We start from the raw sequence: 23798 nt of genomic DNA, 5'->3' as shown, positions 1-23798 counted from the left end.
GAAGATACGTGTTCCCAAGTGGCAAATATTCCCTGTGTCACTGTTGGTTTGAGATAGCAGTTCATTTAGTAAGGGTTTCTGCCCCAGTAGTACTACATAATTGATGTCTCAATGACCAACTCTCCAAATCCACTATTTTAAAAGAATTTAAATTGCTATACTGCTTCTATTCTCCTTTTATTGTGTGCATCGCAAAAAATATATTTTTTAGCCACAAGTAAAGTCATTACTCTTTTAGTTGAGTACCTTCCACAGTTACCTTTTTAACTATGTGGTTGAAGCAGGCATTCTGGTAGTTCTTACTGAAGATGCTAGCCAGGTTCACTGGTTCCTGGACTGGTTTCTGGACTACATTTCAGGCCTTTTGTTATCTTTGTTTCAGCCTTGTAATCTGGACCATTGTTGAACTCCATGGACCTTGTGTTTTTTATTGACAATCTTCATGCATGTACTTCTCTCTAAAGCAAAGAACAGCCATGACAGTGTCTTTCATTATAAAAAGCACTTTAGAATGTTAGTACCATATTAACCCCTTTACCGTGGCGCAAATTCCGGCGCGGTGCGGGGCTTTCCATTAAGTGGGCGGGGCCGCGTCGGCCAATGGACGTGCGCAGCACTACCGAGGTAGTGCTTGCGACGGCCGTTGGCCGACGGGCGCACTTAACGGGTTAATCTGTCACTCTATGGTAGTGTCACTGGAAATATTAGTATAAATAATGTATTAGATTTCAAAGCAATTCTTGACGTACTCGCATCTGCTCTCTTCAATCGTAAGAGTGAAACCAGCTTGGACAAGGGAAATGCTGAATTGTTGGGCTCTGCTTCTACAATTGCGTACTTTTCTGGGGAAAAATAAATTACACATTTCTCTAAATGTCCTGGGAATTTGTGAACATTTATGAAGCAATTCTGGGGTGAAAGAAAAGCCAAAACAAGCTTGCAAGATTTTTAGAAGAGACTTCTAGCCGCAGATTGCTCACCTTTTGAATATTTCCAACATATCAGACTGGATCTGCAAACTTTTCAGCAGTATCTTTGTGTGCCGGAAGCTGACACCTTGATTTGCCACACTGATGCTGTTCTACTCCGGAAATGATGCGTAGGCTTGTAAACCACACTCCTGCATGCTGACATTAGTTTGTTTCTTTATACGTCTCCTGAGTACCTCTCATCTCTCTGGGGCACTTTACCTTGATTTTCTATAGTTCGGTGTGCAAGGGATGTCTCGCCATAAAATGACAGGTTTCAACCCCTGTACGGACTGTGACAAACAGATGTATGTGACGAATTCCCATCATTCGGGCCTTTGTGTTCTGGGGTCGAGCTATGACTCCAAGACCTGCAGAGACAGCACGTCGATGAATCCAAAGCATAAGAAAACTCAACACCCTGACAACTCCAAGTCATGTTCTGTGGCAAAGGTTTGCTCCCGGTCCTGCTCCTGGAGTCGAAGGAGATGTTCCAAGAGGGTAGACTTTTGTGCACTCCAACTCATCCCAATAAGCACAAGAAACCCAAGAAGTCTTAGCAGAGTTCTGATCCTTCACGCCATTGGGTTGTGAAAACAGACTAGTTTACGCCCTTAAAGTCGGACGATTGTGCAGCTAATTCCTGCACAACCTAAATTTCTGGGGCCTTCAGCCATGCCGCAGAGGATTGAAGAGTTCCACACAGCTGTGCCCCGACTCGTTAGTTCCTTACCGACTTCCTCTGGTGTGCCTTCGGGCCCGACCGAGCCGAGAGGCTTTCCACCTGGAGTGTCACCGGGAGGTTCGCCTTTGGTGCCAGCTGGTATCTCTGACCCCCTCTTGCCAAACTCATGCCAGATCCAGGTACGACTACGCCGATGCCGACCTTGCTGCCCGAAGGGCTGGCTCCAATTTTCCTCTCTGACGTCAACTCAACTTTGGTCCAACTTAGACCAACGTCTCACCCAAATCCAGCTAAGATGCCCATTTCTGCTCTTGACGTACCGCTAGGCAGGCAAAATTCTTTGCATTCCCTTTTTACCACAGACTTTGATAACGATTGTGACTCAGTGATGAGTTCACTCAGCTCTATCAGGATGATTACTGGTATGTTGACTTGCAGGAGGCCATTGGGGTAGATACCTTCCCTGAGACAGCCCTTTTCTCTCCTCCTGGGCCGACCATATAAGAAACTGCATCTTACACCATGATCCTCCAGCTCCCCATCCTTGAAGTAAAAACTAATGTTCTAACCCAAGTTTTAGGCCAAGCTTCTTCTGAGCCCCTCCTTCCCTTTAATGAGGCTTGACTGACAAACATTTGGGAACTTAGGCCAAGACCTGCAACGGCCCTCTAGTTAATAGACAAATTGCCAGATGCCACTATACTGCCCCAGGCGATCCAGCTTTCTTGTCCCGGCACCCTTCTTCAGTAAGCTAGTGGAGACATTCGGTAAGAGCCTCTTTTTGTCTTCTATTTTGGCCTACGTTGTTATTGCTTCCTATTTTTTAGGTCATTATAGTCATGCTCTTTGGGATTCTGTAGCACAGGTCCTCCCTGGTGTACTAGAAGATCTTCACTCTGTACTGTCTCAAGCAATTCAAGATGCGGCCAAGTTCCTGATTCATTGTGGCTTGGACACCACTGAAAGCATTGGGTGTGTAGTTGGCATCAATATTGTCATCCACTGCCTTGCTTGGCTGCGCTGGACTGGAGCCTGGCGATATCGAGTCCTCCTTGATGGACATGCCCTTTGATGGGATTCACCTGTTCAGAGACAAGTCTGACTCAGCCTTCAAACTTTTAAAAGAAAATAGGGCCACAGCTCACTCTCTGGGTCTTTCTGCCCTGCCTTGCCAACTGCACCAACGCTCCTTTTGTGACTTTGGCAGAGGCATCTCTTACCGCCAGCCTGTCCAACCCTCTCAAGGGACACAGCAGTTGAGGGGGAGAGGCAGAGGTGCATCCCGCGGCTGAGGTCAGCTTGCCGCTCACCTCACCAGCCCCCTCACAGCCCCGCCTGCCAAATCTCTTCAGTGTACCCTTACAGGGTCACAACCACCCAATGGGAAGCAGAGTCCACCGATTCTCTCCAAGTTGGCAAGTGATCACATTGAACAGGTCTCTCCTACAAATTATTTGTGAAGGCTACACCTTAGTCTTCCTTTCGTCCCCACCCCACTGTCCATCCAACAACTGACAGAGAACAATCTCTCCATTTTGCGTCAGCAAATACAACCATTTTGACTTCGCTCTGGGCATGGTTAAGGAAGGGTTATCTTTCGGCCCTCTTGGCCTTTTTACGGTTGCCTGATCAACCCTTTTTGTTTAAATCACTAGTTGTGATGTGTTTTTTGAAAGGGTTGCAACATTTTTCCCCCTTCTCCTTATGTCATGCCCCAATGTGACCTTAATCTGATTCTGACTTATCTGATGTACACTCCATTCAAATTGCTTCATTGCTGTCCCCTACGGCTCCTTACTTTCAAGACTGTGTTTCTCATTGACATCACGTTGGCACGACCAAACTGGTTCTGTGGACATAGGCATCCTTCCTGCTAAAGGTTGTTACACTGTTACATGTCAACCAAACTATCACTCTGCTGGCGTGCTATGCTCCGCCTCACTCCTCTAAGGATGGGGGGAGACTTCATTGCTTAGACTCCAAAAGCACGCTTTTACATAGATCACACCAAAGACCACCAGGTGGACGATCAGCTTTTTTGGGGGTTCTCTAGAGCAAAAAAAAGGCAAGGCAGTGCAGAAGAGGAGCATCTCTAGCTGTATCGTACTGTGCATAAGAATATGCTCTTCATTGTCTAATAAGCAATCTCTGAAAAGTCTGCATGCTCATTCTACCAAGGCCAAAGCTGCTATCTTTGCATTAGCATGCAGAGTCCTTGTCCTTGTCCTAGACATATACCAGGCTTCTACATGGGCATCTCTTCATACATTTACAAAGCACTATCTTCTGGATAGTCCAGTTTGCTGAGAGGAGCCTTTTGCCTTCTCAGTCCTGCAGAACCTTCTGGTTTGAGTTCATTCACAGGCCCGCCTCCACATAGGTACTGCTTTGGTATCTATACAAAAGGTGAGGAATCGGGGGCTAGATGTCTCTTTTAAAGGAACAAGGGCCAGATGTATGACCCTTTGTTGTGGCCGCAACTGAGAGATCCTCCCGTTTGTGACCGCATAAAAGGGTAATGGCACGTACTAATGCTATTTTGTGAGTCACTGACTAGCAAAATCGCATTTACAACTCCCGCTATTAGGAAGGGGTGTCCCTTCCTAACAGCGAGTCACCATGCCATGTCCAATTGTTTTGCAACCGCATTTGCGGCCGCAAAACACTTGCAGTTTACCGCCTACTTCAAGTAGGTTGTAAACCCTTGCAAACAGGAAGGGGTCCCCAGGGGACTCCTTCCCATTTGTGAGTATGTGAGAAAATATTTTTAAGAGCAGGCAGTGGTCCCAGGTACTACTGCCTGCCCTTGAAAAAATGAAACTAAAAAGTTGAATTTTTCTTTTTTTAAATGCATCCTGCTCTCCTTTAAGGAAAACGGACTGCATCTTTTTTTTTTAATCCAACTGCTTTATTTAAAAGCAGTCCCAGACATGGTGGTCTGCTGACCCCAGCAGGCCACCATTCCTGGGAGAGGTAGCCATTCCTAATGGGGTCGCAAATGGCGACAGCCTCATTAATATTCATGAGGCATGCAATTTGCGACCACATTAGGAGTCGCTAACAGTGTCTGAGACACTGTTATACATCCCAATTTGCGAGTCGCAAATGCGACACAATTTGTAAGTCACAAATTGGTGAGTCGTACATCTGGCCCCAAGTCACTTACTTTCGGTAATGTTCTTTCTGATAGAGACTCTATCTAGCCACAGATTTCTCAATGATCCTCTCCTTTCTGTGGTTAAACTCTATCCATTAATAAGTACACAAGTCTAGGAATCTGAACACCGTCTACCGATTTGCTTTTGGGGCACTGTATCAGAGGATGTGGACAGCCTCGAAAGCAAATGATGTAGCGAGTGGAAGTGGCGCTTATTTAGGCCCGCATATCATTTCCGGAATGGCATCAGTGCGGAGCCGCAAGAAGCTACCTTGCGGCATGCAGAAGTACGGCTGAAAAGTTTCTGGATCCAATCTGATACCTGGTTAATATTCAAAAGGTGAGGAATCTTCAGCTAGATGGAGTTTCTTTCCAGAAAGAGCGTTACCAAAGGTAAGTAACCTGTTTCTTCAAGAGCAAAAAGTGTGTAAACTGACTTTATTCAGTAGACTTTATAAATGAAACTATGGAAGGGGAAGGATATCACATAATTTTGGCATGTTGTTCTATTAGAGACAGTATGTGATCATTTGATAGTGGTCTGTGATATGTCTGCGATACAACTCTTGTAAAGTTGTGATGTTAATCTTTTTTAGAAGACCTACAAGAATTGCTTTCACTGCGGGAACAAGCCCAAGAACTAGTAGATGAAAATGATGCCTTAAAAACGACCGTCCATCGTCTAAATGTTGAACTGAGTCGCTATCAAACAAAATACCGCCCGATGTCTCAAAACGAGGTACAGTCCTATTTTGACCACTTTTCATTGTTACGAGACTTTATTGAAAGACCTATTTGTTTGAATCTTGCTCTGTTTACCATACATTCACATCATTAAAGGCATTGCTATGCCAAATGAAATGTGTCCTCTTTGAATATGATGTATTTAGAATGTGCTCCATGCTCCTCTAGTGTCTGATTGCAATGCAAAGTGGCTCACTGTGTAATCTACCGCTGACTCTCAATTAGGAGGACCTGGTAGTGGCAGAGTGCACACAAGTGCAGCACATTTGAGGTTTAATTAATGAATAATACATGGCTTTGAATACCTCAAAAGAGTGACTGTAAATTACCATTTGTTCTGAATATTTAGTGCAGAGAGCACTCAAATGGTTTAATGTTCACATAAAAAGCTACACACTTATAAAGTTAATTGTAAATAATGAACTTTAACTCCTGTGTGAAATTGACTCCCTTACAGGGATGCTACGCAGACAATTAAGTATCTGGTGCTTTGTACAGGAAGAGCATGGGATAAAGATGGAAAGCAGGATATGCTTAAAGTATCATTCACACCCTGTACTCATCTTGGATGCAAATATTTACAGTTTGTTGTAATCTTTTTCTCATTTGCACTGCGGTAAAATGGCAAAATCTTCAGGTGTATATGTATGTATGTATGGAGTATTTGTACAGGGTTAACTTTGCAGAGGGAAAGGCAAAGATGGAGTGAACGAGTGATTAGAGTGGTAGCTAGGTTCCGTGATTATAGGTTCTTTGAAGAGGTGTGTCTTCGGCTCCTTCCTAAATTTAGGATCATGCTCCAGGTCCTGGGTGAAAATGGAGAAGGGACGTCTCCGCTCCAGTTTGGTGGCTGTGCTGAGAGCGGGTGTGTTTGGTGGCTGTGCCGAGAGCGGGTGTGCTAAAGGGGATGTTGCAAATATGGTAAGTTCTCTTTTCCGGTTGCCTGAAATGAATAAGTCGTCCTGAAGTATCACAGTTTGGTACTGTTAACTAATCTGTGGTCAGTTGAAAAGTAAAGAGTAGATCGTATGACAATTCTTTAATTGTAAGGGGTTCTAACACAACACAACATGTTAATGCAATTGTGACCAGGGCTGCTTCACATGCAGCATAACGTCAGTGGTTTGTTTTAGTAATAGAATGATGTTTATATTGGTAATTATTAAGAAATACATTAGAAGTTTGGGTTGGACTGTCCCCATCGGGGGTAGGGTGAAGACTGATTTGCATGTGGCTGGGTCCAAACTGGGGTGACATAGTGAGCAAAAAAAAGATTGATTGAACCCAGATCCGTGACTGTAGGTGAATGTTTGATCATGTTCAGCATTCTGTCCATCATCTTTTTGTATTGGCCTTTTAATATTAGGCCAGGCTGCCCCTGTTCGTGACCGCTTACTCCACGTTCAGGATAGGAGACAAACCACAACTTACTCTGTGTGAGTGCAAAAACGTCCCAATCTTTACTCTATCATTCTTTTCTGCAAAGGCTGCAAAGTATTGCTAAGGGTAGGGCGTGTTTCTGATGGATACATCTGCCAGTGGATTCCTCACCTTGTGAATATCCCCTGCGCCATCATTCCACGGAACTTTTTTCCCCAGCTCTCTGCGCCGACGTGGATGTCCTAATACCTCGGCTACGCTCGCGACTCCGTATGACGTCACCGGAGCCATAAGAGAGCCACGTCGGCGTGATGACGTCATTTCCCTTTTGTCCGCGCCATCGACGCGTAACGGTTTTCCAGCACTCTCCTGCTACTTTGTAGTCTTGTAGTGGTAATTGTTTCTGGATTCACCATGTCTTCGATGAGGAAGTCTGGTTTCAAACCTTGTAGGGAATGTGGGGGTCACATGTCAATGCCTGACCCCCATGAGGATTGTTTGTGGTGCCTCTCTTCAGACCACGACGTGGAGGACTGTTCCAGTTGCAGAAGAATATATCCCAAGACCTTGAAGGATAGAGAGGCGAAACTCTTCATGGCCAAGGCGAGGAAGGAAAGGAGAGGTAGAGAGAAGGAGAAATTGAGGCCGGAGTCGTCGACTTCACACTCTTCGAAGTCGAAGAAGCATCACAAGAAAAGAAAGCATAGCTCTCGGCGCCGGTCTTCGAAAAGTAGGACTTCGAGATCACCGTCGCCTCGACGTCGAAGTAAGGATGTTGTATCTCCTTCTCCATCTCCTAGGAAGTCTCCAGAGAGGTCACCTTCGCCGAAGCGGACTCCAGCGCAGTCTCAGGCGCAGTCACCGGCGCAGTCTCCGGCGCCGGTGAAGTCTTCTGCTTCTGACGTCGAGCAGGAACAAGAGAAAGAGCTTTCTTCGGAGCCGGCTGATCCTGTGGCGCCTGTTGAGGACACTTCAGCTCCGGTTCCAGATACTCCTCGACTGGATTCAGGATCAATCCCTTATCCGCAGTTCCCGACTCCGGGTGCGCATTCAACGCATTTCCTTAATGCGATGTATGGGATTTTTCAACAGGCTGCCTTCCCATCCGGCGCACCATCTGGTCCTGTGGGTCCTATGGCATACACCTTGGGAGTGCCGCAGCATTATGCTCAGGCCCCATTTATGCCCTTTTTGCCGATGGCTCCTTCGTGGCAGTTTCCGGCGCCGTCGTTTGGATCGGCCTTCTTCGGAGCCCTCCTCGATGCCATTGCTGACTCCCTCGGCTCCACGTCCGGCGCCGCCGACCCCGGCGCAGCCGACTCCGAAGCCGTCGACTCCACGTTCGGTTCTACCGACTCCGCGTACGGCACCGCCGACGCCGGTTCCTCGGATCCGTTCCAGGAGAGAGGCCCAGAGGGTCTTGGAAGAGGAGCGTTATAGGGAGGAAGTGGAAGAAGGTGAGGTGGATGCATCTTCTGACGACTTTGAAGGCATTCAAGATGCTAGTGGTCTTGATACTACTCCGGAGTGGGAGCATTCATCTACTAGATCTTCACCGCCACAAGAACTGGCCCCCTATCATTTAGTTATTAAGAAGGCCGCAGAGTTGCTGGACTTGCAGTTACCCTCTGCTGAGTATAAGCCGAACCTCCTTACTGAAGTCCTACATTCGCCTACTTCAAATGTTGAACCCTTGTTACCTTTTAATGAGGCTATCTTGGAACCTGTTATGGACGTTTGGCGTAAGCCACTCTCTTCGCCTGCAGTCTCCAGACAGGTGGCAAGGAGATATAGGGTGGCCCCTGGGGATCCAAGTTTTCTTTCTTCCCATCCCTCTCCAGAAAGCCTTGTGGTGCAGGCTTCATGCTCGAAGCATGCTTCAGGCGCTTTCCCTCAGACTCCAGCGGATATGAATTCTAAAAAGTCTGATCAAGCAGCCAGAAAGGTCTTTTCTTCAGGAAGCATGGCTCTTAAATCGACCAATGCCACTTGTTTGCTGGGGCGCTATGTTCACGCCTTGATGGACTCTATGAAGTTGTTGGCCCCTAAGCTGCCGGAAGGAGAGAAAGCTTCTTTTATGGAGGTTGTCACTGATACTCAGGCTGCTGCAAGGCAGGTAATTCAGTCGGGGCTTGACACGGCTGATTCTGTGGCAAGGATAATAGGATCTTCGATAGCCACTAGGAGGCAAGCGTGGCTTCGTTCTTCCGGCTTCTCTTCTGATGCTCAAGCCACTTTGGTAGACTTGCCTTTTGATGGAGAGAAACTTTTTGGCGAGAAGGCTGATTCCGCCTTGCAAAGATTTAAAGATAGCAGGGTAACGGCGAAATCTTTAGGATTACAGACTCCTGCTAAGGGATTTGGTCTTAGGAAATTCAGAGGCTTTGGGAGATCCTCATTTCGTTCCTTCCGGCAACCTCAGCAACAGCAGCAGCAGAATCCCCTCTATAGGTCGTATAGAGGAAGGCAAAGGGGACGGAGAGGTTCTGGCCGCAACCCATCTAAATCTTCTGCCTCCTCTGCTCCCAATGAAGCTTCAGGGAAGCAGCCCTAGATCCCGCATCCTAGATCATGTGAGACATGTGGGAGGTCGGGTGTCCCACTTTCTGTGAGGTTGGAAATCTGTCACTACCGACCTTTGGGTTTTAAACCTCGTGCAGAAGGGGTACGTCCTTCCCTTTCGGGAGTCTCCTCCCCCTTACCTTCCTTGCCAGGGTTACTGCTCAGAAGACCATCTGCTTCTTCTGCAGAAGGAGGTACTGGCTTTGCTTCAAAAAGGTGCGATAGAGGTGGTTCTGGAGCAGGAAAGGGGTCCGGGATGCTACTCCCGGTATTTCCTGATTCCCAAGAAGGACGGCAGATTGCGTCCAATCCTGGACCTCAGAGTCTTGAATTTTTACCTGAAACAGGAGAAATTCAAGATGCTGACCCTTGCGCAGGTTCTTTAAGTGTTGCAGCAAGGAGACTGGATGGTGTTGATCGACTTGCAGGACGCGTACTTCCATGTCCCAAACCTGAAGTCTCACAGGAAGCATCTCCGTTTTACGGTTGGGTCGCAACACTACCAGTTTGCGGTCCTCCCGTTTGGTCTTCCTACCGCACCTCGAGTCTTCACGAAGGTGTTGGCAGTGGTGGCTGCTCATCTCAGGAGGTCGGGGATTCCGGTTTTCCCCTACCTGGACGACCGGCTTCTGAAGGCAGAGTCCCCAGAGATGGTGCAACATCATCTGCAGGTAACATCTCGGCTGTTATTCGACTTGGGTTTTTCGATCAATGTGCCCAAATCTCACCTGGTGCCCTCTTAACGCAACCTGTTCATAGGGGCGGTACTGGACACTACTGTGTGTCGAGCATTTCCTCCTCCTCAAAGAATTCTCGACATTCAGGAGATGATCCCTTTATTCCACAATGGAGTGGTTGTTCCAGTTCTGAAGGTCCTTCGTCTGCTCGGTCTGTTCGCTTCCTGCATTCTGTTGGTCAACCATGCACGCTGGCACATGAGGGCGCTCCAGTGGTGCCTCCGCAGGCAGTGGTATCAGCACAACGGAGATCTCAGGGAGTCGATCAAGATCTACAGAGAAGCTGCGGCGGATCTGTCTTGGTGGAGCGTGGGGGGCAATCTGTCTCAAGGAAAGCCCTTCCATCTGCCTCCATCGGTGGCTACAGTGATAACGGATGCTTCCACCCTAGAGTGGGGTGCTCATCTGGGGGATCTAGAGATCAAAGGTCTTTGGTCTCCAGAGGAAAGGTTGCTTCATAGCAACCTTCTGGAATTGCGGGTGATTCGTTTGGCGCTCAAGGCCTTCCTCCCTTCCCTTCGCGGTCAGTCGGTTCAAGTCCTGACGGACAACACTACCGCGATGTGGTATGTCAACAAGCAGGGAGGGGTAGGGTCGTACCGTCTCTGCAGAGAGGCTTTGCAACTCTGGTCCTGGGCTCAGGACCATCAGATTTGCTTGATGGTGAATCATCTGGCCGGGGTGCTGAACGTACGTGCGGACAGTCTCAGTCGACAGTTTTCCGCCGACCACGAGTGGAGGCTTCATCCAGAGGTGGTTCATCGTGTCTTCCAGACGTGGGGGACTCCTCGGATAGACCTGTTTGCCACTCGCGAGAACGCGCATTGCCCGTTATTCTGCAGTCTCCAGTTTCCGTTGCAGGGAGCGTTGGGGGACGCGTTTCAGTTGAGTTGGAGCTCACATCTCCTTTACGCGTTTCCTCCCATACCCTTGATTCCTCGGGTTCTGAGGAAGATTCGCCAAGACCGGGCCCAAGTCACATTGATCGTCCCGGATTGGCCATGAAGGGTGTGGTATACAGATCTTCTCCACCTCTCCTCGTGTCCTCCGCTCTGTCTCCCTCTGAGGGCAGACCTCCTCTCGCAGTCGGAGGGGCAGGTTCAACACCCCCACCTCCAGAGCTTACACCTTAATGCCTGGAGATTGAACGGGGTAACCTGAATTCCTTCTCTCTCCCGCCTGATGTGGTGGATGTTATTTTATCGGCCAGGCGACACGCCACCAAGTCCATTTACTCATATAGGTGGTCTAAGTTTGTTAAATGGTGTGGAGAGAGATCCATTGACCCTTTAAAAGCCCATCTTTCTGATGTGCTTCAGTTTGCTCTTTCCTTGGCTCAGCAGGGCTGTGCTATGGCCACGGTCAAGGGCTATCTATCGGCATTATCGGCTTTTCTATGTCTTCCTGATAAACAGTCATTATTTAGATCTCCTATTGTACTAAGGTTTATCAAAGGCCTTACAAACAGGTTTCCACCTACTCCTTTTGTAATGCCACAGTGGGACCTTAATCTTGTCTTAACTTTTCTGATGGGGTCTCCGTTTGAGCCTCTTCATAGTTGTCCTTTGAGGCTGTTGCCCTTTAAGACGGTCTTTCTTGTAGCCATAACCTCGGAAAGGAGGGTGAGTGAGCTTCAAGCTCTTAGTTCTAAACCCCCGTTTTTAACATTACATGTTGAAAGGATGGTACTCAGGACCAGGGCTGCTTTCCTACCTAAAGTAGTTACTCCGTTTCATTTGGGGCAGTCTATTACTCTCCCTGTTTTTTATCCACCTCCTCATCCCTCCAAGGAGGAGGAAAGACTTCATCGTCTGGACCCAAAAAGAGCTGTGAGCTTTTACTTGGACAGAACGAAAGACTTTCGTTTAGACGATCAGCTCTTTGTGGGCTATGTTGGACATTCTAAAGGAAAATCTGTGCACAAGCGCACTCTGTCCAGATGGATCATCCTGGCCATCAAGATCTGCTACGCCCTGGCTGGTAAGGTCCCACTTGAGGGTATTAGAGCTCATTCAACTAGAGCTAAATCTTCTACTTCTGCTTTGGCCAGGGGTGTTCCTGTAGCAGACATTTGTAAAGCCGCGACTTGGGCCTCCCTCCATACTTTCGCAAAGCATTATTGCTTAGACTCTGAGATGAGGAGGGAGGGCCACTTTGCGCGCTCTGTCTTGCAAGACTATTTGGTATAGGAAGGTGGACACCCTCCTCCGGGAGTGGGACTGCTGTGGGAATCTATTCACAAGGTGAGGAATCCACTGGCAGATGTATCCATCAGAAGAACAAGTTACTTGCCTTCGGTAACGCTTTTTCTGGTGGATACAGTACCTGCCTGTGGATTCATCACTGGCCCACCCGCCTCCCCATTGTCCACCTTTGTATACCTTAAAAGATGTCTTGCTTGAGATGTTGTTATGCTTTGTAGCTTCTTTCTTTCTGGTACATTGGTAGGAAATGCTTGTTTTCTTTAGCTTTCCTTTTGTATATGTACTATGTATATTTGATTGTATATTGTATACTGTGTATACTTCGAATCTGTCGTTGGTCCACCTGTTCGCCTCGGAGGCACGGAAAAAATGGGTGGAACTGACGTCATCACGCCGACGTGGCTCTCTTATGGCTCCGGTGACGTCATACGGAGTCTCGAGCGGAGCCGAGGTATTATGACGTCCACATCGGCACAGAGAGCTGGGGAAAAAAGTTCTGTGGAATGCTGGCGCAGGGGATATTCACAAGGTGAGGAATCCACAGGCAGATACTGTATCCACCAGAAAAAGCGTTACCGAAGGTAAGTAACTTGTTCGTCTCATCAAATGTGTGGCTGCAGATTTTAAGTACTTTCCCTGTAGGCACAGGATATCTGGGTGTACTTCCCTCACCTCCCTCAAACTTTTATGACATTTTAACAGGTGAATTTATCTTGTTTATGTTCTATGAAACCACTTAGACCATGATCCTGGTAATGTAAGTGGATCCAATGGTGCCCAAGTTTACTCTAAGCTTGTGGGCGTGGCCGGCAGCACCAGCATGGCGGTCGCATAAAGTGGAAGCTCCGTCTCGGCCTAACTAAAATCCTGCAATTCTCCGGACTGGTGCTGCTGCTCCCTGGGAGAGTAGCTCCTCGCTGTAACTGTACAGCGGCTAAAAGGGTCTAGCTGGGTGCCCCCCCGAGACAGGAAAGTGCCAGAGTGGAGAAAAGGTGGACGCAGCACTGGCTGAATGCCCTGGAGAGGAGGGAAAAGACAGGGAGAGAGGTCCACTCCTAGTGAGTCACCGCCCACTGAGGCTTACCTGCGACTGCAACTGAGGGTTTCAGAGGGGGGAACCTTGCCCGATGACTGGCTGAATACCTGGGAGAGAAAGGAGCAGATGGAGGGAGTGGCATGCTCCTCGTGCAGCACCATCCGCCCTGACCAGCCCACTGAGGCCTACCTACGGCTGTGCATGAGGGCTCCGGAGAGGCGGTAAAAAGCCAGGTTTTATGGCCTTTCCTAAAGGCCAACAGGTTGGCGGTGCAGCGCAAGGCCAGGGGCAACGCATTCCAGCGCTGCGGTGCCAAAAACCTGAAAGAACGCCCACCGATGCGAGCTTTCTTAACACGGGGGACTACGGCCAAAAAAAGAGACTCGGACCTCAGAGCTCGGGCCGGATGATAGAAGACAAGCCTCTTTTGAAGATATTTCGCACCGGAGGCATAAAGAGCCTTGTGCGTAAGCGTCAGGGCGTTGAACACAATCCGTTTCCGGATCGGAAGCCAGTGTAGTGACTGTAAGAGGCAAGAGGCATTGGCTCGCCTGTGCAGGCCGAAGATCGCCCTCGCGGCCGAATTCTGGACTACCTGCAGCCGTTGCAGAAGATACTCCGGTAGGCCCAGATATAAGATGTTAGCATAATCCAGCCTTGAGCCAATCAGGGCCAACACCGTCGTCCTTCTGTGCTCTTCGGAAATAAGAGGAAGAAACTTGCGTAACATTCTCAGGAGGCCGAAACAAGTTCCGGTGAGACCTAGAATCTGGGTTTTTAATGTCAACCCATTGTCAATCTTAATCCCCAGATTCTTAGCGAGCTGAGAAGAGCTCGCTGGAGGAAACATGTTAGGAGGCCACCATTCCCGCCAGTTAGGGTCCGACGAGCAGCCAAAGAAAAGTACCTCTGATTTGTCTGAGTTGCACTTGAGACTGTTACCCTGAAACCATTCAAAAACAGCCCCAAGGCACTCATGAATGCTCTCCCCATCAAAGTCTTCGCCTTTCCTGCATGTGAAGAGGAGCTGAGTGTCGTCGGCATAGGAAACGATCTGAGCTCCCCGAGACTCCGCCAGGGCCGCCAAAGGGGTCATAAAGATGTTGAAAAGAGTGGGGCTCAACACAGATCCTTTTGGAACTCCTACTCCCAGAGTCGGCATCGCGGCGGAGCCAGGGGGAACCCAAACCGTTTGCTGACGGCCTTCCAGGAAAGATCTAAACCACCTGAGCACCGTCCCCCTCAGACCGATGTCATATAGCCTGGCGAGGAGACCCTCGTGGGGGACGGTGTCAAAGGCTGCCGACAGGTCTAACATGACAAGCATAGCCTTGCCACCAGCGTCCAGCACCTCTTTTATGGCCTCGGACACTTCCAGAAGCGCCGTCTCCGTACTTAAATTGGGGCGAAAGCCGGATTGTGATGGATGCAAGAGGCTATGAAATTCCAAGATATTGGAGAGCACAGAGTGAACATGTTTCTCCACAATCTTGGCCAGGGCCGGAAGAAGAGAAATAGGTCTATAGTTGGCCAAGACCTTTGGATCCAGGCCAGGCTTTTTAAGAAGAGGAATCACCAGCGCTTGCTTCCAAGCCCGCGGAACCAGACCCCGACTAAGGGACAAGTTCAGAAGAGGATTAGCCAAAGGATTAACAACTTCCGCCACCTTGGCCAAAAACTTGGCTGGGCACGGATCTAGAGGAGAGCCAGATTTGAGATTGGCCATAAGAGCCAGAGATGATACAGTCGAAATAGGCGGAAAGGATACCAAAACCGGGCCCGAAGGGGTCCCCGGATCTAGGTCACTCTCAGAACTGGGACAAGGCTTAACGATACTCCACGGAAGAGTATCCTGAATCGATTTAATCTTCTTGACAAAGAAGTGTGCTAGGGCAAAAGCCCATGACTCAGAGGGAGCAGCCACCGTCTCATTTTGGCGCGTGGACGTGAATTCTCTGACAATAGTAAAGATCTCCTTACAGGAGTTAGAGGCGGCCTCAATCCTCTTAGCCAGATAGTCCTTTTTTTCCGCGAGAATAGCACGATGGTAAGCTTTAATTGCCAACCTGTACGTCAGCTTGGCAGCAGGATCGTACTGCGACCGCCAGGCCCTCTCGGCTACCTTGCATAAGCGGCGAGACGCCAACAGAGCAGCAGAAAACCTGATCACATCAGGGAGGGGCGAACTGGTGGGAGATCATCAATACCGGATAAACCATTGGACCTGGAGTCAGCGACAACCCAAGAGGGCACAGATATAAGAGTCCTTTTATGAGACTGTCGCAGACTGAAAAGAAGATGTAACTTGTGGCCCCAAGAAACTGTTGGGCCTGGCACATTTAGGTGGAAGCCCAAATCAGGGGCTCCGGTGGCCCTAGAAACACACAGAACGCTCAACTCAATACAAAAGCTCCCCGGAGACTCTGGGAGAGAGGAACATAACTAGGGCTGTAGAGAAGTAACTGGGGGTCATGTCTATACTGCAATACAGCCCTGCCCTCTCGAGCGCTAACATGCGTAGGGAGAAGCTAAAACAGGGGGCCCGGAGCCGTCCCCACTGTCTGACAGAAAAATAAAGTGGCAAGCCTGCTGATACTGAGGCCTCGCTCCACCTGCATTTGGACAAAGTTTTAGCTTCAATTGCTGATACTAAGGCGGCTCTGCAACAGGACATTGGAGCGATCTCAGTGGTTAAGGACTCCTACAGGCCGAGCACCATAAATTAACAGACAGAGTAAAAGAATTGGAGTGAGCAGTGGCGGAGCTCCAACTGGAACATAAACAAGTTGCTTCACACCTGGAGAAATTCACCATCAGATTGATAGTACAGGAGCAGCTGAAAGGCGTAATAGACGTAACAACATCAGTCGTTGGTATCCCGGAGGGCGCTGAAGGCTCAGATATGCTGACATTCCTGGAAAATTGGCTGCAAACAAAAATGGCTCCTGACTGCCTCTCCAAGTTCTTTGCCCTTGAGAGAGCGCATCGAGGCCCGGGGCAGGTCCCTGCACTGGTAAGGCCTCCCCGTCCAGTGGTGGTCAGGCTCCTTCACTACCGGGACTGGGATTCAATGTCACAGCAAGCGAGGGCCCATGGCCCCTACGCTTTTGATAATAGCAAAATATTGGTGTTCTCAGATTTTACGGCTAAGGTGCAGGAACAGCGAGCAATCTGCATAAAGGCCAAAAAGGCCCTCCTGGAGGCAAGCTTGGAATACTCCCTCGTCTGTCCAGCGAAGCTCCGAATCATCCTGGATGGAGCCACTTACTTCGGCAACTCACTGGAGGAAACATGAACCTGGCTAGAGGCTTATGAAAAGGGGGCGCCCTTGCCAAAACTTCAATCTGGTTCTCGTGGGATGAAACGAGCTGCCAGGAATGGACAGCGTTGAGCAAAGAAAACGACTCAACTGCGGAAACCCACAACATCTCAAACTGAACAAGACAGGAAAGAAGCTCTGCAGGCAGTAGCACAGATTATGTCAGTTCAAAATTCAGACAGACTGGCTGATACATCCTCGAAACCGAGAAACCTAACATCTGACACTGAGGACATTACAGGAAATGAATCCGGCATGCCAAAAGTAACCCCACGCTCGATATATGACATTAGATGAAAGCCCACAGACTTGGCGGATTCATAGAAGTGAACCAGAGTGGTCCGCCAGAAGAACTGAGGGCGGCGTTCTAACTGTAATGTTGTTTGTTTACAGGTTTAGGCGGTCGGCCATTGCTAGGCCGCTCCTGGGACAGGTAGGTACTAAATTGGGTTTGTTGTTTGCTGCCTTGGGGTCCACAGCATATAACCCTGCTAGGAGGTTGAGGGCGCGTCAGTAAAAGAAGGGGGAGGAAGGGGAGGAAAAGTATATCTTTCACAGCTGTGACTTCTCAGAAGGCAAACATAGAAGAGGTCAAACTATTATCCTGGAATGCTCGGGGTGTGGGCTCCCATGCTAAACGCTACAATAACTTCATACGCCGTAGAGGCACGCAGATAGTGATGCTACAGGAAACACACCTCACAGCCGAGGAAGCCTTCAGGCTCAGCCGTAGATGGCGGGGACAATTGTTTGTGACCACATATTCAGCATATGCAAGAGGGACCCTTTTGTGGATTAAGCCAGGTACTCCCTTTCACGCAACACACAAAATCATTGACCCGGAGGGGGGCTATGTCATAGTGAAGGGTAGATTGATGGGTAGGGAAGTGACACTGGGGAATATTTACTCCCTGAACCAAGATCAGACACAATTCTTGCAACAGCTTTCCAAGCCCATATAGGAAGTGGCAGCATGTAACTTGATCATGGGCGAGGATTATAACTGTATCGCAGACATATTCATGGACAGGTCTACCCCTCTACTAGTGGCACAGCAGAAGCTGCAACATCTGAAGGCCTTTGAGACTGGATAAACAGGTGGGAACTCTTAGATATTTGTAGACTACAAAATAGACAGCAGCGGGAATACTCCTTCATGACTTACTTCCAACTAAATAAAAACACATCAAGCACCTCCCTGATAGAGTGGGATGCCTTTACGGTTTTAGTGAGAGGCCAATGTATGGGACAGATGGTAGGCACGAGTCGGGAGATCAACAGAGTACTTCAGACGCTGGAAACTCAAATTCATGCTCTAGAAAGTGGGCTTAGAGCAGACAACGAGGTCAAGAGACAATTGTCGGATGCCAAGAGTAAATATAATGAAGCTCGGGAATGCTAATGGCTCTTGGACTTCCGAGTTTATCAGGAAAGACGACATGAGGAAGGGGAAGGCTGATTCAGCCGGAGGGAAGAGGCCCCCCGAGTCCTAGTATTTGGAAAGCTGACGGGCAAACGGTCTTCTCGCCCAAAATCATTAACAATGCATGCATGGAGTACTATGCAACCTTGTATGGAAAACACAGGAAGGTGTCTGAAGAACTGATGGCGACATATTTTTAAGGGCTTAGTCTTCAAGGGGTGGACCAAGTCACAAGGAAGTGCTTGGAGGAAGCGATCTCTACACAGGAAATAATCCTGGCGATTAAAGAGATGGCCAGAGGGAAGACTCCGGGGCTGGATGGTCTCCCGGCAGAGTTTTACTCTACCTTTGCAACAATAGTGATCCCACATCTCAAAAAAATGTATGCTGCCTCACTACGGGTGAGCCAACTGCCGACTTTGACTCGAGAAACACTGGTGGTCCCACTACCTAAAACTAAGTTGGACCTAGCGGATACGGCAGATTATTATCCACTATCTATGTTGAATTTAAACTTCAAATTGCTCAGCAAAGTTTTAGCCACTTGGCTACTCCTGCAAATGCCACACTTGGTCCATACAGACCAGAATGGATTGACCTCTGGGAACCTGAGAAGGCTTTATCATGTTCTATTCCATCAGGGTCTTTCGGCATATTCAGATGCAGTGTTGATGGCGGTTGACCTAGAAAAGGCATTTGATTTCCCTATGCTGGGACTTCTTGTTGCAAGTGATGAAGAGCATGGTATTAGGGGATGGATAGTTGCGATGGATTCGACTGCTTTATACGGACCCCCTGCTAGGGTTCATGCGGGTTGAGTGGTTTTCACTCCATACACCATAGACAGAGGGACTAGGCAGGGCTGCCCACTGTCACCCCTGCATTTTGCTCTGGCGATTGATCCACTCGCAGAATGCTTCAGACAAGAGGGGATAAGATATGGGCTACTCCTAGATGGTAAGATGCATATAATCTCACTATATGCAGATGACATATTGTTATATATTAGGGATGGCGCCCGGAACATTTCGGAGGAATTTGCGGGGCTGTCCGGGGTCCGAGATGGGCAATGGTTCCCCCTAACGGACTTCCTGGAGTACCATGACTTATCATCAGGGTAGTTCTTAAATTACCACACAATGCGGGGAACCTTTGCCACATTATGGGGAGGAGACACCCACGAACCTAACACACACGCAGCCCTACATGCAATAGCGATGCTTGTGTCAGCGAGGCATCTGGTAAAATGGTTGAATGCTGCGATAATGGTGTTGACAGAACAGCCCGTGGTCCAATTGCAGGAGAAATGGGAAGTCCTGGTGGGTAGCAACATGACTGATGCGGAATGGAGGAAGGCTCTGAAGAGCCCGAAGAAAATCTCCAGGAACTCCAACTTAAAATTTACACAGTTCAACATCCTACTTCTCTTCCAGGGGATCCTCATCAATAGTCATAAGCAGCTGAATATTCCCGCCCATGCGCGGGGACCCTGGAAAATATATAAAAATTATATATAAAAACCTATATATACAGCTCTCTATATATACACCTATAACAGTAGTTTTTTTTTTTTTTAAATAATCAATGCAGCCTTCCAGACATAAAAGGCTAAGCAATGCTGTGAAGTCTTGTCTTTGCACATACATAAACAAATGAGGAAGACCAAAAGACACTATAGCTGCTTTTAATGAACAGCAGAAAAGTAATCCTGCAAAGAGAAAGGAAGGCATTGTTAGCTCATAGGCTGCATTGTAACTTCAGTAGCATAGAATCTGAAAGCTAATGTAGAAACTCAAAAAGCTGGCACCGTGCCTTAAAGGCAGCCATGACCCCTAGCTTCCCATCATGCCTCAGGGGTGACAGTTAGGTCAGTTGTTCTTTCCTGCTCCTTCAGTCAGGACCCTGGTTAATCAGCTCCAAAGATTTTTTTACTTTTTTTGTCAGAAATGATCTACTATTTTCACTTAAAGCCATTAACTTCCACATTTAACACCTGTTGGAGTAGTACTTTACATTTGATCAGGCAGTTTGCATTTTTTATCTCTCAGAAATGCCTTCTCTATTTGATGCTTGCCCTTCCTGTGGCAAAAATAAGGCCAAAACAGATTCTCATTCAGTTTGTATTCTCTGCCTACCGGATTCTCAAGTTCCTGAGACTTGCCACCACTGCCAATCTTTATCAAGACGCACTCTCAAGGACAGAGAGGATTCGCCTTTATGGGCTCTCTAAGAAAGGTAAAGCTTCTACCTCTAGAGGCAGGTCTCCTGTGAGACAGAAGAAGAAGAGACCCAGATCATCTTCCAGAAGCAAAATCCCGGTCTGTTCTTCATCGGCGTTGGGCACATAATCGAAAATGCCTACACCGGCAAAGAAAACGTCGACGACAATCCCTTCGAGGGTGGGCTCGCCGTCGAGAGAACATCGGCCGTCGTCGAAGACTTACAAACACAGAGGTACGTCATCAACGTTGAATCCACGGCCACCGTCAACACGGCGACGGTCGGCGTCGAGGAGTCGCTCTCCGCCATCGCCATCGGTACGGCGTTAGACGTCGAGGCACAGTGCTCCATTGCTGTCAACCAGGCGGTGGTCCCTCGCCCTGGGCGTCTTGAGAGGGCTTTGGGCGTTAGATGGGGATGGTTTAGGGATGTAGCGCTCTTGGGCGCAATTTGTTCAGCGAGGTGTTCAAGGGGCGTCATGGCTTCATTGATGGCTCTACAAATTGAGGCGTCTACAGCCTCAAAAAACTCCTTATTCCACTGGAGGAAGGACAGGGAATCCTCCTCCTGATGAGTGCCGTCAGAGGATTGTATGCTCGGTATCTCAGGGCACACGTGCTTTGCACACTACACTGGGGGCACCAGTAGCACTAAGGGGGAGGGGGGGCAGAGGCCAACAATGTGAGCGTGGGCTGAGCTCTGCTATGGTGCACGCTATGTGTCCGAGTATGGTTCTGGAATGGGCCCAGAGGATATGGGTGGCCTGTGGCGCACAATATAAGGGCTGAAAGCCCTTGGGGCACTCACCCCACGTGTCACTGGGGACTGCTTGGTACTGTGACTCTCGTGGACTTTTACAGCTGTGCAGAATTACTGACCCTGCAGGACGTCAAGTGAGAATGAATATACAGAACCCTGGAGGTGTAGTAGCGCAGATTAGTGGCAATACAGATTCAGGAGGGAGGCAGGACCAGGCAGAGTGGGCAAGGCTGTGCCGTCGCTGGGCTCCGACGGGGCTTGTCTGACACTCTGAGAGAAGACGTTTGTCGAAGAGCTGCAGAGATTCGCTGCACGGTGCGGTCTCTAGCAGGTGGCCGACATCACCACAGTGCCTGGGTTCGGGGGCAGAGTAGCATAAGGCGTGCCAAGGTAGTCCCGGTGCAGGTAGGAAATCTAAAAGCAAAGTGGCAAAGGCATACACAACAAATGCAGTCAATATAACGAGAAATATCCACACAATAACATCGCCACATAGAGCACAGAGAAAAAAAAGCAACTTTACTGCCTGCTGAGCAGGCAAAAAAAGATAGAGTCCTTAAAGAGAGAATGAACTATGTTGAGGCCTGACGCTGTGGATTACATGATGGACTTAATATGTTTTCTTAGTGTTTATGGGAAGAGTCATTTTTTTGTTGCCCTCATGTTATAAATATGCCTGCTGTTTGAGAGATATTGCAATAAAAGCGAAGAAAGTATAGCGTAATCCTCGTCTCTGGTCCTGACATTGACTTTCAAGGTGGTGTGTTAAGTTAAAATGTAAGTTATAAGTAACACTGTGTACATAGGTGGGCAATTTATGGTCATGTGAAGGTGGTGTGACATTTTAAATTAAAGTTATAATTCTAACTTTTGAATTTCTAATGTTTGTGTAGTTTAAGCATAGTTTGTACGGAAAGAATAAATAAAGTATTCCTAACTATAATTTACCTGCTTTTTCATGGAATATAATATATATATATATATATATATATATATATAAGGCTGGGGAGCTGGAATGCATAGATCTTCCTTTTTACTTTTGCTTTGCACTATGGTGTGCCAATAAACACTTTTAAAAAATCACCTCTTGTTGTGGTGCCACACACGAAGTTACACAGTGTAGTTACTGGATTTGCCTCTCACCACACATACACACACACGGTGACAAACCTGCAGCTCCTCAAGTAGTTACTAGAGGTCCCTCTTGAGTCAGGTGCAAAATCTTCTAAATTCTTTCACAGACCTGCAGTTCTTCAAGTCATTGTTGATTAAAAGTCTCCACGTATGTTTGTTTTTTGGTATGATATTTTTTGGAACACATTAGGCTGGAAAGCCAGCTAAAACGGTCTTTAGACCAGACCTAAAAAGTACCTTACAATCAAGGTAAGACATTGCTGTTGTTGATTCAGGATCCTGTGCTTTGTACACTGATCGGTCTTGTGAGTCTTAAGGAATTTCTTGATGCCAGTGTCTTTCCTGTGCGGTTTATAAATACTTCCCAGCAAGACACAAAGACTATGAAAGTTGTGCAGATCTATTGTCTGATCTTATGAGACCTATGACTAGTACAGAATTTCCAAAATCAAGAGGCAGGAGATGGGGGCGTGGCCAATCAGGCTACGATGGCAGCCGTGTCCTGCTGAGGCTCCGCGATCGGGCCAACATATAGCCCGTTTCCCGGCATCGTTCCATGCGGCAAAGACGACATCCAGATGCCGGATTCTGCCCTGAATCCACCGATGCCCTCTCTCCGTTGAAATAGAGTGACCAATCTGCAGCAACACGAAAATCCTAGGCTAGGGCTCCCAGCGGCAAGATGGGGTCCGCTCATCCCGGACTGTGTACCTAGAGAGACTGGACCGGCACCGCGAGACCCGCACCTGAAAGCAGGCACGATGAACTACCCAAGGCGGAGGCGAGAGCGAGGGGGGCATCACATCAGGGCAGTAAATCAGCAATAGCCCCGGAAACGCAACAGAAGGCGGCATCGGAGGGGAGCGACAGATGATGACCTGCCGTTTTGACTGGAGCAGCCCCTCTCGGGGGGGGGGAGAACATCCCGAAACTGTGCCCCATCGTGCAGCGGCCGGGGGTGGCAGCCCCGACCACCAGTGGCCTGGGAACTGGAGGCCGACTGTTACCTCCGGCCCAGTAGTAACTCCCTGAATTCAAGATGGTGCCCGGAGTCCACCACGAATGGCAGGACTAACATCGGGGGATCTCGAGGGACGCATACCGGTGGCAGACCAGAGGTGCGCAGCAATCCCCCCCCCCCCCTGCAAGAGGAGATCTCACAATTGAGCCCCCCCTCAGTTTGCAGCTAAAGGAACTGGGCACATCGGAGCTGGAGGCTGCCTGACTTTAACATGACGGCGTAGTCACCTTGGCTGTCTTTGCACCGGTCCACGTACAACTGTAACGAGGAGGCGCGGGGCTTAGATTCTGAACCATCCACGGCCTCCGCAAAGACCCTCTCCCTGGACAATACGCAAATTCTGCATCCTGGCAGCGCTCACCACCTGAAGTTACTTGATCAATAGTGCAAACCCCTCCCCCCCCCCCCAATCGGGCGCTCGCCCAACTGCTTCACCCGCTTACCTGGTG

General features: G+C 48.6%; 1 protein-coding gene across 1 annotated transcript in view; it reads left to right on the top strand.

The window, feature by feature from the left end:
* The window catches only part of CEP89 (centrosomal protein 89), a 1352699-nt gene that overhangs the window by 347214 nt on the left and 981687 nt on the right, over positions 1-23798 (top strand). The window contains exon 9 of the mRNA XM_085638793.1: positions 5407-5549. Within this exon, the coding sequence (XP_085494919.1) occupies positions 5407-5549 (143 nt within the window). The remainder of the gene's footprint in view (positions 1-5406; positions 5550-23798) is intronic.

Source organism: Triturus cristatus, chromosome 12, assembly GCF_964204655.1.
Source record: "Triturus cristatus chromosome 12, aTriCri1.1, whole genome shotgun sequence".
Classification (NCBI taxonomy): domain Eukaryota; kingdom Metazoa; phylum Chordata; class Amphibia; order Caudata; family Salamandridae; genus Triturus; species Triturus cristatus.
The sequence above is the reverse complement of the archived record's forward strand: the minus strand, read 5'-3'. Positions and strand labels throughout refer to the sequence as shown.